The 14,539-nt window shown below is 42.8% G+C and overlaps 1 protein-coding gene across 1 annotated transcript in view; it reads right to left on the bottom strand.

Annotated features, from left to right (window-relative positions):
* ADAMTS2 (ADAM metallopeptidase with thrombospondin type 1 motif 2) overlaps window positions 1-14,539 on the bottom strand; it is a 191,091-nt gene that overhangs the window by 10,503 nt on the left and 166,049 nt on the right. Inside the window, exons 12-20 of the mRNA XM_050905562.1 lie at window positions 13,849-14,024; window positions 9,679-9,812; window positions 8,728-8,851; window positions 8,015-8,095; window positions 6,391-6,554; window positions 5,053-5,212; window positions 4,228-4,360; window positions 1,636-1,843; window positions 212-341 (exon numbers count right to left, since the gene is read on the bottom strand). Of these exons, the coding sequence (XP_050761519.1) occupies window positions 212-341; window positions 1,636-1,843; window positions 4,228-4,360; window positions 5,053-5,212; window positions 6,391-6,554; window positions 8,015-8,095; window positions 8,728-8,851; window positions 9,679-9,812; window positions 13,849-14,024 (1,310 nt within the window). The remainder of the gene's footprint in view (window positions 1-211; window positions 342-1,635; window positions 1,844-4,227; window positions 4,361-5,052; window positions 5,213-6,390; window positions 6,555-8,014; window positions 8,096-8,727; window positions 8,852-9,678; window positions 9,813-13,848; window positions 14,025-14,539) is intronic.

Here is a 14,539-nt window from a genome sequence, read left to right as displayed (position 1 = left end):
GTGAGAAGAGAACAACCACGTGCCTAAGAAGCCCATCAGCCACACAACAGCTCTACATTTGGAAAGTCTGCTCAAAACCGGGGCTATGGAGAACTGCCACCCCAGGCAGAGGTAGCACACAAGTATAAATTCGATGAAGGCATTTCAAATAAATACAATCAACATAATTTTCTTCAGCAAGTAATATATGCTAGAGAAGACAAGCACTTACTTGGACATGGAGGTAGTCTGCAAATCCTTACGGTCTCTGGTTTATTTTCTTTACAAAGGCCGATAGCATTGTCCCTGGTCCGGCACAGGACCGGGCGATCCTGCGTACCATTGCCACAGCTGACAGAGCACTGAAAGGAGATGCACCAGTTAGACCCCCAGCCACCCTTTGGAAACAATGGATTAGAAATTAGTTTTTAAATTTTAAACCACTGCCCTTGATTTGAGCTGACACGGTACATTATTTGAACCACCGCAGTACCTACAGTAACCAAGCAAGAGGGAGAACCACTGCTTTTTGTGGTATACCAGTAATTGTGAAACGCTCCAAGAAAGAGCTTATGGTCTGAGCAATAAAGAAACAACTGTAAATGTGAGGCATCTATTCACAGTGTGCATCAGGGACGGCATTGATTGTGACACCTATTCAACCCAGCGAGGACAAAAATTGTTTGTGCTTATTTGCATGGTACAGTTCCAAAATAAAATGTTGTATCTCCAGATGCAGCCACGTTTTTTAAACAATTTAATGGAGAAATGCTGAGACGAACTGTAAGGATCCCGTGTATCAGACTTATAAGAACAATTTAATGTTGCAATACTCACATTTCTTGCCTTTTGATGACTGCAAAGGTTTGCAAATATGAATAGGTGGAGCTTCTTATTGCTCTAGTAAATACTTTAGCAAGAAACAGTCTGTGCACAGTGGCATTGCATTTCTTGCTCACACAGTGAGTTAGCCAAAGAGCCAGGGATGGAAAGTACAAAATGCCCAGCTCCTGACACTTGTTATGGGAGTGACTGAATCCTGTTTTGCCCATAGCACTGGCAAACAAAAAAGGTTTGTGTATAGGTGCCCTGTATTTCTATAGTACACTAGGTGAAAAACTCTGTCCTTTGGTTTACGGACAGAACCGTATGAGGCTGAGCAGCTAAATCTGCTGAAGGCCTTTACATGGAAGATGCTCGCGCTTTTGGATCTCCACGAGTGTTGGTACCTAACGTCCTTAGGTGCCCTTAATCACAGTGTCTGAAGACTTTAAAGTCTTCTTGCAAGAAAATAAAACAGTGATAAAAGAATTAATTGCCGTTCTCTCAGCTTAAGTCAACAGGTAAACGATTGTGAGCAGAATAAAGAGCAGGTAGAAGTCAGCTTTCCCGATGCTGACATCTTATATGGGTGGCTCATGGGGTCTGGATCATCCAGCACCACTGCAGGATGGCTTTACTGGCTGTTTCACTACCACCCTCTCTCCATCTAACTCACTTTCTGTGGCATTAGTAGCAGTGGAAGCAATACACCCTCTGTGTAGGTACTAGTTTATTGTGTCAATGCATTTGAATAGAAAGCACAGAACAAACGCCAAGATTTCCCCCCTGCATTAGAAGAAATGAGTTGCTTGAGACCTCCAGAAAGAGACTGACCTGTGACCAGGGTCCTATTCTCCACTGCGCTGGGCAAAGCTCCCGGTTGCAAGGCCTCCTGCCTTCTGGACGGTCGTTGTTGCAGTACTTGGTATGAACAGACCGATTTGTGTTATCGTGTAGGGGTTGGATACATCGGACAGATCTTACTTGATATCCTGTTTTCCCACAACTTTTGCTGCAGGGCTCCCATTCTCCTGTAACCCATCTGGGTTAGTGAAAAGAGAGTAAGTTGAGTAAAATTCTCTCTCTCCTAAATTAGGTGAGTTCAAACTGTCTGTTGAACTGTAACTCTTAAACACAGGTTTAACAGGACGTTAATACTAGTTCTGATATGGAAAAAGAAGAAGATATGAAAAACCATAAGCAGTTATGGTGAGGGTTATTTGACCGTGTCCCTGAAAAATCAGTAATAAGACCCAGATCTTTAAAATTACTCTTTCTCATTATCTCTGAGATAAGCATTATTCTTACTTTGCTTCATTTGCTTTGATTTTAAGCTGGTCCTTCCAAGACTGCACATAAAAACACGGTAGTTTTTATGTCAAAAGCAGCCACCCAAGGGTGCTGCTGAGCTTCCCAGGTCTTGGCGCATGAGCTGTGCCTTGTCTCATACTGTAGCATGCACCAGCCATCCCCACAGCTGGTTCCCACAGGAGTGAATCCAAAACATCTGGGCTAGAAATGCAGCTCCAGCCTGGCCCATATCTGGGTAGTCCATGGCCCACATTCCTGGCCATGCTAGACACCATCTGCTGAAGCACTGGCAAACCCAGCTACACCGTCAGTGCTGTGTGTCCTGAGCTTGGGCAAATGGAGGTCCTCAGCATCAAAGATGTTTGGTTTTGGGGAAGGCAACACTCCACTGGAAATCAGAAGGTCTGAGTTCATAATGTGTAAATCAGTTTGGCCACTGAAAAATGAAACCTGTGGTTTGTAATGTGGCATAGTTGAAAACGTCGCTTATCATCCAAACTGGCTCAAGAATTACAGCTACAAATTGTAAGGAACTTAGAGAAGAGCAACAAGGACAGACAGGACCAGAGGAAATTTATGTAGACTACTGAAAGCTTGGTTATAATCAAGTAAGTGAAGATAGACAGCAGTCTATAAATATTTACAGAATGCAGAGATCTGCAAGAAGGAAATATTGTTCAATGTAAACAGTATTCACGGGATAAACTTAACCAAAAAATATATATAGTCTGAAGAAATATCCTGAGTTTGAAGCAGTTGTCCTAAAGTACTCAAAATCCTGGGTTTAGAAATAGTCAAGAAACAGCATGGGCACAAGGCAATGCACTAAACGCTCGAGTTAAACAAAAAGTAAAGTGGCAATTTCACCCAACTTTCTCTTTGTAGCCTATTGAAATTACACAGCTGTGGAGGAAGGCGAGTGCTGTGGAGCACAAAGCCATGAATCCTAAGGTGATTTCTGAGACAAAGATGATTTTTTCCTAGCAGTGAAGAAGCAGCATATTAGTGTAGTGGGTGTCACACAGCTTCATAAAATCTCTCAAATAATTGCCTCTCCTATGTACAAGTGCAAAATGCTCCGATGCCATTCTATGGAAACAGAGGTGACTGAAACATTCAGGAATCCAAGTACAATTTAGGATCCTATTGAGTCTTTGTGGTACCTGGGTCCAATTATATTTGCAGCTGAAAGAAGAATACAGTCCTTTCCAGTGAGTCTGAGATACGGTTAGGTCATTACTTCAGTTTTCCAACAAATAAATGTTAAACCCTGACCCATGCTGAGTTTATGGGGCACAGTTTCTTGACCTTTCTCTCTTTCAAATCTTTTTTGAAAGGAAGTTAGGAAATATTGTGTGGTATGTTCTACTTATTTGCTGTGCTTCCTGGAATCTAGACTTGGTCCCCAGAGACAAAAGCTGGGATCAACATACTCCTTTCTTGTTGCAGTAGCAACACGAAGAATATGAGAGTCCTACATGTGGCAGGAGTAACTCGCTGCCAGTCAAAAAAAGCACCTGTAAAATGTGAATTAAAATATTTATAACACTTGACTAAGTATAGCAAAGATGAAGGTACAACAGGCATACCATGCTGTACAAGGGCAGCCAGAGAAATCTCACAGGTCAAATATTTTTCCCTGTGTTTAAATGTCAAAAAATATGCTGTGAACTTTAGGAAGATTTGGATTTGAGAGGCTGTATGACATTGCTTTTTTTATGTAGCACTCTGTAAATTTGTTCTTACATAGTTAATTCACACTGTGTAAAATCAACTGGTATAAATCGAATTTATGTCTATTTTTTATTACCTCAAGATGGCCTGAACACAAATGTCTGGATCCAGACAGCACTTCTTTTCTAATCCAACTTACTTCAGAAGTAATAGGAACCAGCAGTCCCAGAAATAGTATGTCTACAAGCAGAATATAGCATCACATCCTCACAGTCCTGGGTCTCTGCAATGATGCACAGAGGTACTTAAGAGCCCCCAAGTCCCAGCAGCCATGTATCAAGTTGGAAAAGCAGAGATCAAGCTTAAGTCACCTTCTTTCAGGTGACAAGTGCTAACTGGGTATAATGCCTATCGCAGCTGCCGCCAAGCAGCGATGCTTACATGGGCTGGGAGCACTCCTGGAGGTTGCACACCCTGCGAATGGGCTTAGGCTTTTGAATCAACTCGCAGTAACTCCGATGAACCATCTTATGGTCTGTCTTCCTCCGGCAGCCGTATTTTGTGAATTGGTAGCCTGAAGAAAGACACTCCTCTTATTTTCAGTACTGGTAGATCTTACACAGGACTCAGGTTTCAAACAAACTGCACATACACTGTCAAAGGTTGCAGTTAGAACTACAGGTGAACACACTACAAAAGGAACTGTAAATTGCACCGAATAAACAATTATTCATGTAGATTTAGCACCCAGAATTGCTCATCCCCTTTATTTTTCACTACAGGCTATAATGAGAAGAACAACAAAATCTAGCATTTCAAAAACGTTCTGCAAACCTGCACAGCCACACTCCAGCGCTGCAACCTGACCATCAGCCTGGTGAACAGCATCAGGGTATACTTCTGGCCCCAAAAGCAGGGGTCTTACCTTGCAAGGTCCACATCACAGGGTGCAGATTTACTAAGGGCTGCCCCGTGGCACCTTGAGGTTTGGCACCCTCACAGTTTGGAGACCCTCATCCAAATCTTGCACTTCTGTACAATTTTTCAGTTTCATAAACATAAATCAGAAATGAGCCACCCCAGATCTGCCCGCAGAACCATTTAAGTCAGATTTTTCACTATTTATTTACCTATTTCTTAACTTAAATAAAACCCTCCCATACTCCTGGTCTCCCTAATGTCTTGTGGCAATGAATTCCACATGTAGAGTTCATTCTTTCAGTTTTCTCTTAATCAATTTTGAATGCTCTGGGGTTTTGTTTTTACCTCCTCCACAAGGTTTTGAACATTGGGACCATTTTTTCAAAGCCCATTCATATGACACCGAGTCCTCTTCCAAAACATTATTGCTATCTACATTCAAGGAATCTTCATGGATCATGTACTTGTAAGTCAAAGATATCTTGGCACCACCGTGAGGTATCACCTAGCAAGCAAAACAGATGTAGGGAAAAAAGATATGAAAGACTGATATCAGAAGCTATGTGAGATGACGTGAAATAGCAATCATCATGGCTCAGATATAAAAACATCCCCGGAGGGATTTAAACCTTTTAGCTGCACTCAACACATTTTTTTTCCCCTCATGAAAAAGTATCTCTATCCTTATGACACAGAGTTTCTAAACTGCATATTAAGAAAGACTGTTGTTGATTTAGACTGATTTTTCTTGCCAGCATTGGACTGACTTCACGATACTAAATTTTTTCCATATCCCATCACAAAGGAAGGAAATGTTGTACTAAAATGATAATGGATAGTTCCACTAAAAGACAAGGCAAATTCAAATGCACAGATAACTGAAAGGGGTGAAGAAAATTGCTTATATTTCTGATAAAACACAAATATTCTTATGATAATCCTGGGAATTCTGTGAAGCTTGTTACTTTATCCTGACAGAAATATAAACTATTTAGAAAGAGTTTTTGCTATCACACTGCACTAAGACAAATGCAAGAAAATGGAACTCAATGAGAATAAAGTGCAAAATATTGGTCCTTTGAAAACATAATATTTATTCCTCCTTTGACGTTCAGCTGGTATAGATCAACACATTACAGCTGCTTTCAGAGGGATTCTGAATCAACCTACCCCTACTCATTGTAGTCTACCGTTTGCTGGTTTGCAATGAAAAAAGAATAGTTGGGTGGGTTTGGGAACTGCAGAACCGGCTGTGCTCTGACAAAGTGAGCCTGGAAGCACAAGAATCCTGCATCTGCCTTTGCAGGATACGTTTTCAAAACATGGACGGGAGGAGGAGCTATTAGATCTATCTGATACGAACCATTTTGACCTTTTTTTAACTAATGCTCACATGTCAGATATACGTAAGCTGGAGAGCCTTTACAGAGTGGCCGTTTGCTACGCCATCCAAAGGAAATAATCAGGAGAGCTGGTTGCTCGACACATAACCCTGAGTTATAACAACTCTCATACAGAGCAATGAATTAGGAGAAAGGAATTAAAATACATCTTCTATTGTCTTATAATTGAAGCAGATGTCTGCTTGTAACTCACAAGAGGAATCTAAAATATATTATAGCACATTATGGCTCTGTAACCCTGACATTGTGTTCCGTGGAAGATGGTTTTCATTTGACTTACCAGAATAACTATTCCATTACGCAGCGGCCCCATGGTCTGCACGGTTTCTCTATCATCGTCATTCCGATATTCCCACTCCACACCCATGTCAATAAATACTTTAGAGTCTGGCACGTAGTTGTCTTCGCTTAGAATGAATTTCCCCGTTTCACGATTTTTAATTGCTAGGAACAACATACAAAAAGTGAATACAAGAGGTTCGCTTCTCATCCCGAGTTTTGTTCTGCTCTTGTCCCAGTGGAAGAAGCAGAAAAGGCCAGTGTGCATTTTCCCTCTGTTCCCTCACAGGTTTGGAAAGACTTTTTCAGGTGTTTCACTGAACTGCCAACGCTTTCCTGCCTAGCTCCAGAAACATCAATCATCCTTTTTTTTCTTTTTCATAGCCTGCCTTGCCAGAGAAATGAGGCCAGCACGACTGCACTGCGTGCGTCCGTCTGCCTGCTCCCGACTAACAACTTCTGAATCCACTGGCCAAATCCAAGCCAATTTTACAGCTGGTGGGGGTCCCACGGCTACTCAGCTCTTTCACGTGTTGTAAGGCAGCTCAGGGGGCTGTTACTGCTCCATGAGAGAAAGGCTACCGGGCTAACCCCCAGCAGGTCCCCATAGCGAGAGACAGACGCTAGAAACTGTATTAATTCTCCTGCTCAGATCCAGCCCTGACACCGACACAGCCCTGTTTAAGCTCCTGTTGCTTTGCAGGCGCCTGCCATTGCACACAGCGCCTGATTCCTCCGGTTCAGCTGTCATCAATGCCCCATCCTTCACCCGGAGAGACTTCAGCCACCTTTGTATTAGAACTCTTGGTTTTCTCCTGAGATGGAAAATTTGCTCTCCTCGTTAGAAGAAGCAGGGACTGTTTGTTATTTAACACCATATTTTAACTCCCTTCTCTCTCTAGCAGCTACCTGAGCATCCTGCTCCCTCAGCACTGGCCTTGACAGAGAGCAAGCTGTTCATGTCCGCTGTGTATCGCTTACCGCACACCAAAAGAAGAACCTTGTCTGAATCAGCGAGCGATCGCTTTCCTGATCCACGGGGCCAGGCTGCACTGAGCAGCAAGGGAAGCGTTTGCTGGTGAGAAGCTGGGATGACTCACGATACAATTAGCAGGCCATTCGCTGTGAATCTACTTCCAATTAATAGCAGCCTACTAGACACTGCTTCACATTGATTACAGGGCACTGCGAGGAGCGGATTTCAATTACTTTCTAAGCTGCAGGATTGATCGGGCAGCCTTGTGTCAATACTGTTAGCAATGGGGCAGAATCTGAAACGGATTTGGATGTAGCTGGGAAATGACTGAGGACGGAAAGCACGTTACGAGAGATGCACATGAAGATAATGCATTGCACCCCATAATGTAATTCAGCTCCTCTTCCAGCAGCTTTCACACATGCACACACCAGTGCAGGGATCTTCTGGCTAGGACACTGGGGAATACAGCACAGGGAAACCAAATTGCCAAACAAGTTTCCTAATTTAACGTACTTAACGGAGGTATGTGGTGTGCGAGGATAATGGGTAAACAAATGCATAAGCACATTGTCAGGCTCCAGAGACAAAAATAAACAGCAGAAAAAAATATTCTGACTGAAAATTTTCCTACTTGTTACATACTTACCGAGATTATGACTGGTGGCGTCTGTTTCCTGTATAAGTAAATGTCTCGCACCAACAGGAATTTCAAACATCTTAATGTGCCCTTTATTGTAGTATTTGAAAAGATAGTAACTGGTTAGTATGCCACAAACAGGAAGAGTCTGTCTTAGGTTTTTAAATAAATCTTATTTTCTAAAAGCAGGGTGTATTACAGCAAGCTGAACCTAATCCAGCATCATTCCCATCCCTATTTCTGTGCCAGAACGTAACAGGGACAAAGGGCTTTGGGTCAGAAGAAAAATGCCTTAGTATCATCAACAGACTTTGCTTCAGACTAAAACAGGCTTTGAGTGCCATATGCACCCACAGAGAGAGATCATGCAAGCTCCTGTGTGACAGCGAGTGATGATGACATACTATTGCAGCACTCCAGTGACTCAGGCAGAGCAGGTGAGTGACATCAGCAGCACAAATAAGTCCATAGCTCTCCAACAAGGAGCACTGAAGCCCTCCTCTATGCGTGCACAGGCCCTGATATCAGCAGACTTAACTGACCACTGGACAAAAGTCGTATTTTCAAATTCTAGACACATCTCAAAGTAAAGTCCAGAGAGCTTATTGGAATTAGTGATGCTGTAAATGATTCGTGATTGCTCTGGTGCTTTCCATGAAACAGAAGAGATCAAACAAAAATACCGTGAATTCCCCAGGACAAAACACACTGAATACACTGACCTTGTTTCTTTGGTACTCTTGAAAATGTTCCTTTCACCACTTTGCAGTGGGAATTATCTCCTCCACAAACACCACACTTATCTTCCTGCTTTGTGGAACCTATGACCCTGTCGCACCCAACTTTCTGTGCACAAAAGAGAAAAACAGTCATTCTTACTTACCCACGCTTCAATTCAAATGAGCCTTCACTTCAGATATCAAAACCCAGACTTCTGCTTCAGCAAAGAAGTACGAATTGTAGTATTTTCCTGGAAGTTCAACATCTAAGCAGATTTTAATACTTCCAGTTCCTATAATAGCTGTCAATCAGGTGATTATATTTTTATATTATGCTTCACAGTGGTTCTCTTACTGAAGGAAAGCAGCACAGCTAAGGAAAAGCTCTTAAGCCTCAGCTTATCTTAAAGCAGATGCTTAAATTCCAGGAGAATCAAGGCATCTATGTGAGGATAAGCACCTCCACCAGTGCTTTGCTAAGTCAGAGCCTCTAACTCCGTTGAAAGATGACCTGCGGCAGATCCCAGGATAGAGGAACTGTCATTGATTTTTTAAAAATAGCATGATCAAATACAGAGAGAATGCACATCAGCCCTATCTTAACACCACTTTCCTTGAAAGCTGCTGCATGTTCCTATTTCATTGTACATTCCACCCCCACTAAACCTCAGCAGGAAAAGCTTTCATTGAAAACTAATCGTAACAGTTCATCTTAAAATACTGCATTAAATATTACTTGTGTAGGTAGGCGCTGTTGGAATTGAGTCACATGCAATGTGATGGTAACTGTGAATATCACACATAATATTGTGACAGTAATCCTAATGAAATCTCCTTCTTGTCCAAAGCGTTATTATACTTACTTAAATAGTCATTCTTGGAGAGGAACACTCAAGCTGCCATTTTAACTGTTTTCACAACACTAAGCTCTGAAACAAGCCATCAAAAGCTTACCAAGCAGTCACCCCGCACGCAGATGCTGTAAGCGTCTTTGTAGGAGCAGCGGGTCCCATCGTGTACCATCCTTTTCATATACACCACATCCCCTGTTTCCTTTGATTCGCAATACAGGTGGCACCTTTCCTTAGCTGAAAAATAAAATGACCCAAATTGTGTGTGTTCAGCTCTAACAGTTTAGTCGCTGACTTTGTGAACAGCACTTTTAATAGCGTTGGCTCTCTCTTCTTCCTTGCATACATCACAGAATGCAATATGGTACCCCATAAATCATCAATGCTTATCCCCTTTCAAAGGCTATGTGATCATTTGGAAACTGCTGAATCATAAAGCACCCATGTGTCATCATTAGGAGACAGTCTTAAAAATAACAGATCATTCACTTTGATGAGGGGGCCTCTATAATCCTTTGTTGGATGATGCAATCTGGCAGAGGTTTGCGCAGTCTGCTACACGACTACCTGTGAGAGATGCAGGTTTCTGCATCAGTTTCTCCCGTGCTGCACTTAAATCTGAAAAAAGCAAAAGTCTTTTTGCCATTAAAAGCAGCTGTTCGACACTGAGTGAATCTGCATCCAAAATGTCTTCAAAGACAGCTGGGCCATACGTTTCCTCCTAAACATGAAGTTAATTCTCCCTCATTGTTGTACTTGTATTTATGATAGTTTAAATCATTAAACAAGATGAGATGTCAAAGAGATTCAGAAAAAAACATTTTTTTACTGCTAACACATGCACAAACAGCCAGACAAGCGTACCTCTTTCTCCTAATCTGTTCCAAAGAGCTAAGAACAAAAAATATAGCTGAAATGACTAGTCAGTGGCTGAATAAAGTTGTGTTCCACCAGTGTATTTCATTTTACCCATATTTCTTGCTGTCCCCCGCCCCATAATAGGATTCACTATGCTTTTCTTGGCAGTGAAGAGCAGATGGCCTTTCTGTTAGATGAAACAAATAAAGATTCTGCTATTTTAACATGATTAAAAGTCGGGACACTTTTCCCACCATTTAAAACAATAACGACCTTTCTGTTATAGCAGTTCAATTAAAATAAATCTTCACAGGCCCTTTGCGTTCTTCCCCTGTACAGTTCCATGGCCTCTGCCCTCTTTTAATAAAGTCCTTGTTATTGCTGTTGATGTCCTCATGGCCACTGGGTATCGGTACATCAGAGACCTTTGTTACTGCTCCTGAACAACACAGAGATGTCATGCGAAAAATGTAGGGTCTAGACTATTAAAACAGGTGCAGATTCCTAATAGGGGACTATTAAGATCATAATAATCACAGACCTAATCTATTTGCATATATTAGAAACATTAAACTATGCACAAGACATAGACGTGTAGACACACACCTCCTGCATATGTACCCACACCCACCCCATGCATACCATACATTCACTGTACACGATTCAATGAAAACATCAGAAGGTCTGACTGGGTGCAAACAAGTCTGTACAAGGGCTTTATTTTAGAGAGGGTTCTCTTCCCATTGCTCCATGGGAACAGTAAATGCACAAGTGCCGTTAAATTTGACCCTGTTAATTGCAAATAATTATCTTCTTTCTATTCACTGGAGTGGGCATAGTAGAGGTGCAGGAGCATGGATGTGACCATGTGCCTCTCTGTTCCCTGCTCCCCATGCGTTTCCTTCTCATTTAATTGAGGCTGGGAGCTAATAGCCAATGTCACTCTATACTGCCCTGGCAGATGCACGGCACAGGGGTATGTCAGCCCAGCGGAGGCTGGGAGATGGGGTGCTCAGGGGGCTTGGAGCAGGAGACAGGCCATGGCACGATGCAGCACTGGGGTGCTCAAGCACATACTGGGGTGTACCCCAGCTTGGCAGCTTTTCTCTCGCCACGGGATGAGATGCTCCTCCCTGTCTCCATCACATACACAATGTGTCAGACACGTCCAGCTGAGTTGCGTGTGAAGTGTACGGATTTATGTCACTTTTGAGCCATGACTGCATTATCTGCACAAAGTATGTCACTGATATGCCTTATCTTTACAAAAGGGAGTTTTAAATATACTAGAGTTCAAACATAAACCACCCTCTGGCCTTGTTTTCACACAAAAGCTGTTCCCTCTCATAACCCTGCACAGGTAAATGTAACTCTCACAAAGGGCGCTGCAGTTATATCATAGTTATATGGGAAACCAGCGGTGCCCAGTGATCAGTGCTCAGACATCAGTGAGCTCGTTTCTGACCCAGAAGCCATTGAATTTAATAGAAGAACATCTGATTAGTTTCAGTGGTCTTTGCAGCAGACTGCTCCAAAGGCTAAAGCAGAAGCGAAGGTCTGCAGGCCACAGCATTCATCCCCTCTCCCCGCGCCAGCAAAGCTATTTCATGAAATTAAGCTGTGAGGCTGTGTCTGTGCCTCTGAAAATCCCAGATTGCACAAGATGGCATGAAAAGAATGAGGGAACCCTGAGAACTGTTTGAGAAGAAAGTCAGGCAAATTAATTACAAGGAATTTGCTATTAACTTCTGGCAGAGTATCCTCTCACTGGAATGCAAAATGATTCACCCAAAGTGACCCTTCCCCTGCCAGAGATGGGTGTCTGGCTGAGGACCGCTCGGGTGCCCAGTACCTGCTCCTTGCCAAGCCAACCCTGCCCTGGAGCACCCGTCATTCAAATGAAGTGACCAGGTTTAAAAACGGCAAGCAGCCCGCCCTCCTCATCAAACAAGTTGAGAATCATTGCCGCCCATCTTTTTGTTTGGTAAAACCTCTTCTCGGCATGTTTTCAACACAACGTGGCAATAGCACGGCAACAGCCTTCGTGGCCCAAATCAACCAGCTGCACTTTCCTTGACAGTTAAGCAGAGGCGTTAACAGGAAAAGGAACATTTTTGTTCTAAGAGGCGATCTCTGCTGAGATGCCAGATCAGACTGACCGTGCTGGTTCAGACCCAGCACCCGTCCAACCCAACACCTGCCTCCGACAGTGCAAACAGTGTTTGCAGGAAGATGTAAAAACAAACCTGACACTTTTCTCAGAATATTCTCCAAGTTCCTTGTAAAGTGCAGCTTTGGGACTTCCTAAGTCATGGGTGGAGCTTGGTGTTTAAGCTCTTAATGGATCATAAAACTTTCAGGACTTTCTCTAAATCACCTTTAAAACTTTCTGGCATCTGCAACTTCCTGTGGCAATGAATCCCAGTTTAATTATATGCTGTGTGGAAAAGCACTTCCTCTTATTTGTTTTAAATCTGCCACCTGATAATTTTATTTGATATTCCCAGGCTTGTGTTATGAGAAACAGTGAATAATCATTCCATGTTCAGTCTCTTCATGCCACTCACAATTCTGTAATTCTATCTTTTTAATCTAAATCATCCCTTTTTCAGGGTGAAAAGTCCTAGTTTATCTAAATTCTCCTCATTCAGAAGTCACTGCTTATGTTTGCTTTATTTAGGCCTTTCTGAGTTCAACTGTGGGTTTCTTAGCAATGGGGGCAGCAGTGAAATGGGCACAACCTGAGCTACATTGGCGGAGTATTTAAAATGCAGACACATCATGCAGGTACACAGAGGCAGATCAGTGTTCTCCATCCCTCTCTCGACAGTCACTGAACTGATGTTTTCCTAAAGCTATCCCCAACTCCCCCACCTTTCTCTTCAGAGCCCACCTTGTGTACAGACCCATACACATATACACACTTACCATTTTTTATCCCTATATCCATTATTGGCATTTATCAACGCCAAACTTCATTTGTCACATTCACTCACTTAGTGTCACAAGGTCCTTCTGCAGCTCTCACTGTGGGCCTTCTTATTTTAATTAGCCTGAGTAATTTTGTATGCCGAGCAGATTTTGTCACCTCGTTCGCTCCCTTTCCCAGCTCACTGCCACACGTGCTCAGCAGCACCCATGCTCACAGCACCCATCCTTGTGGAACACACACCCCCATGCAAGACCATTCCCTTTTATCTCATGATAACTCAGTTTAAGAGCAGTTATCAGGGAACAGGGTCCAAAGCTTTTTGAAAATCCAAGTACATTATATGAATTGGATCACTCACACATGGATACTCGTAACAGAATTGTGAGGCATGATTTCCGTAGAAGAAGTTTTACCGCTCCTTATATAATTTTTACTCGTGTTTGCAACTGATTTTACTTTTCATAGGAAAAAGGGACTGCTCACCATCGACATGTTCATAGGGGAGCCAGTGGTGTTTCGTGTTCTGGTACTCAAAGTAAGGATCCCACTGCCGGCACTGCTCCTCTCTGAAATCTTCAAAGTCCTTAGGACAGTCCTGAGTGTTGCACAGCTGGAACTCGTAGCTCGGCCCCACGCACGTGCGGCCTCCGTTGGCGGGACTGCGGCGGGGAGAGAAACTCATGGTTAGTTTTGCCATTAATGCATGAATCAAATGCATTGATTCATCTATCAAATTCTTTGAGGAGTAATTTAATTTCCAGTTACGTCAGTAGGCACTTGATGAAGCCAGCGATCTATTTCTGATATGGAAAATATGTATTTCCTTTAAAAACCCGCTGTCACTATTTAGCTCTTAAAAAGCAATTTCTGCAAGTAGAGCCTCAAATCACTTGATAAAGGCAAGAAAAGCCTTTTTCTTGGTGCGGCCCAGGAAAGGAAAGCACAAGCAGATGAAGCGACTCATTCACATCCACCCCTAAGCCAGCAGCAAATCCAGAAACAGCCCAGCTCAGTGCTGCATCCCCCAGCCAGACGCGCATCAGATCAGTCGGATCTGGCAACACAGAGCTCAGGAGTTGTAGCTGGGTTTGCACCCTCTTCCAGGAAACACAGAAAACATTTTAAATAGTACATTAGGCTTTTCCTACATGAAAATAGATTTTACAACTAAAAC

Source organism: Gymnogyps californianus, chromosome 14 (assembly GCF_018139145.2).
Source record: "Gymnogyps californianus isolate 813 chromosome 14, ASM1813914v2, whole genome shotgun sequence".
NCBI lineage: Eukaryota > Metazoa > Chordata > Aves > Accipitriformes > Cathartidae > Gymnogyps > Gymnogyps californianus.
This window is presented reverse-complemented; position numbering and strand designations above follow the sequence as displayed.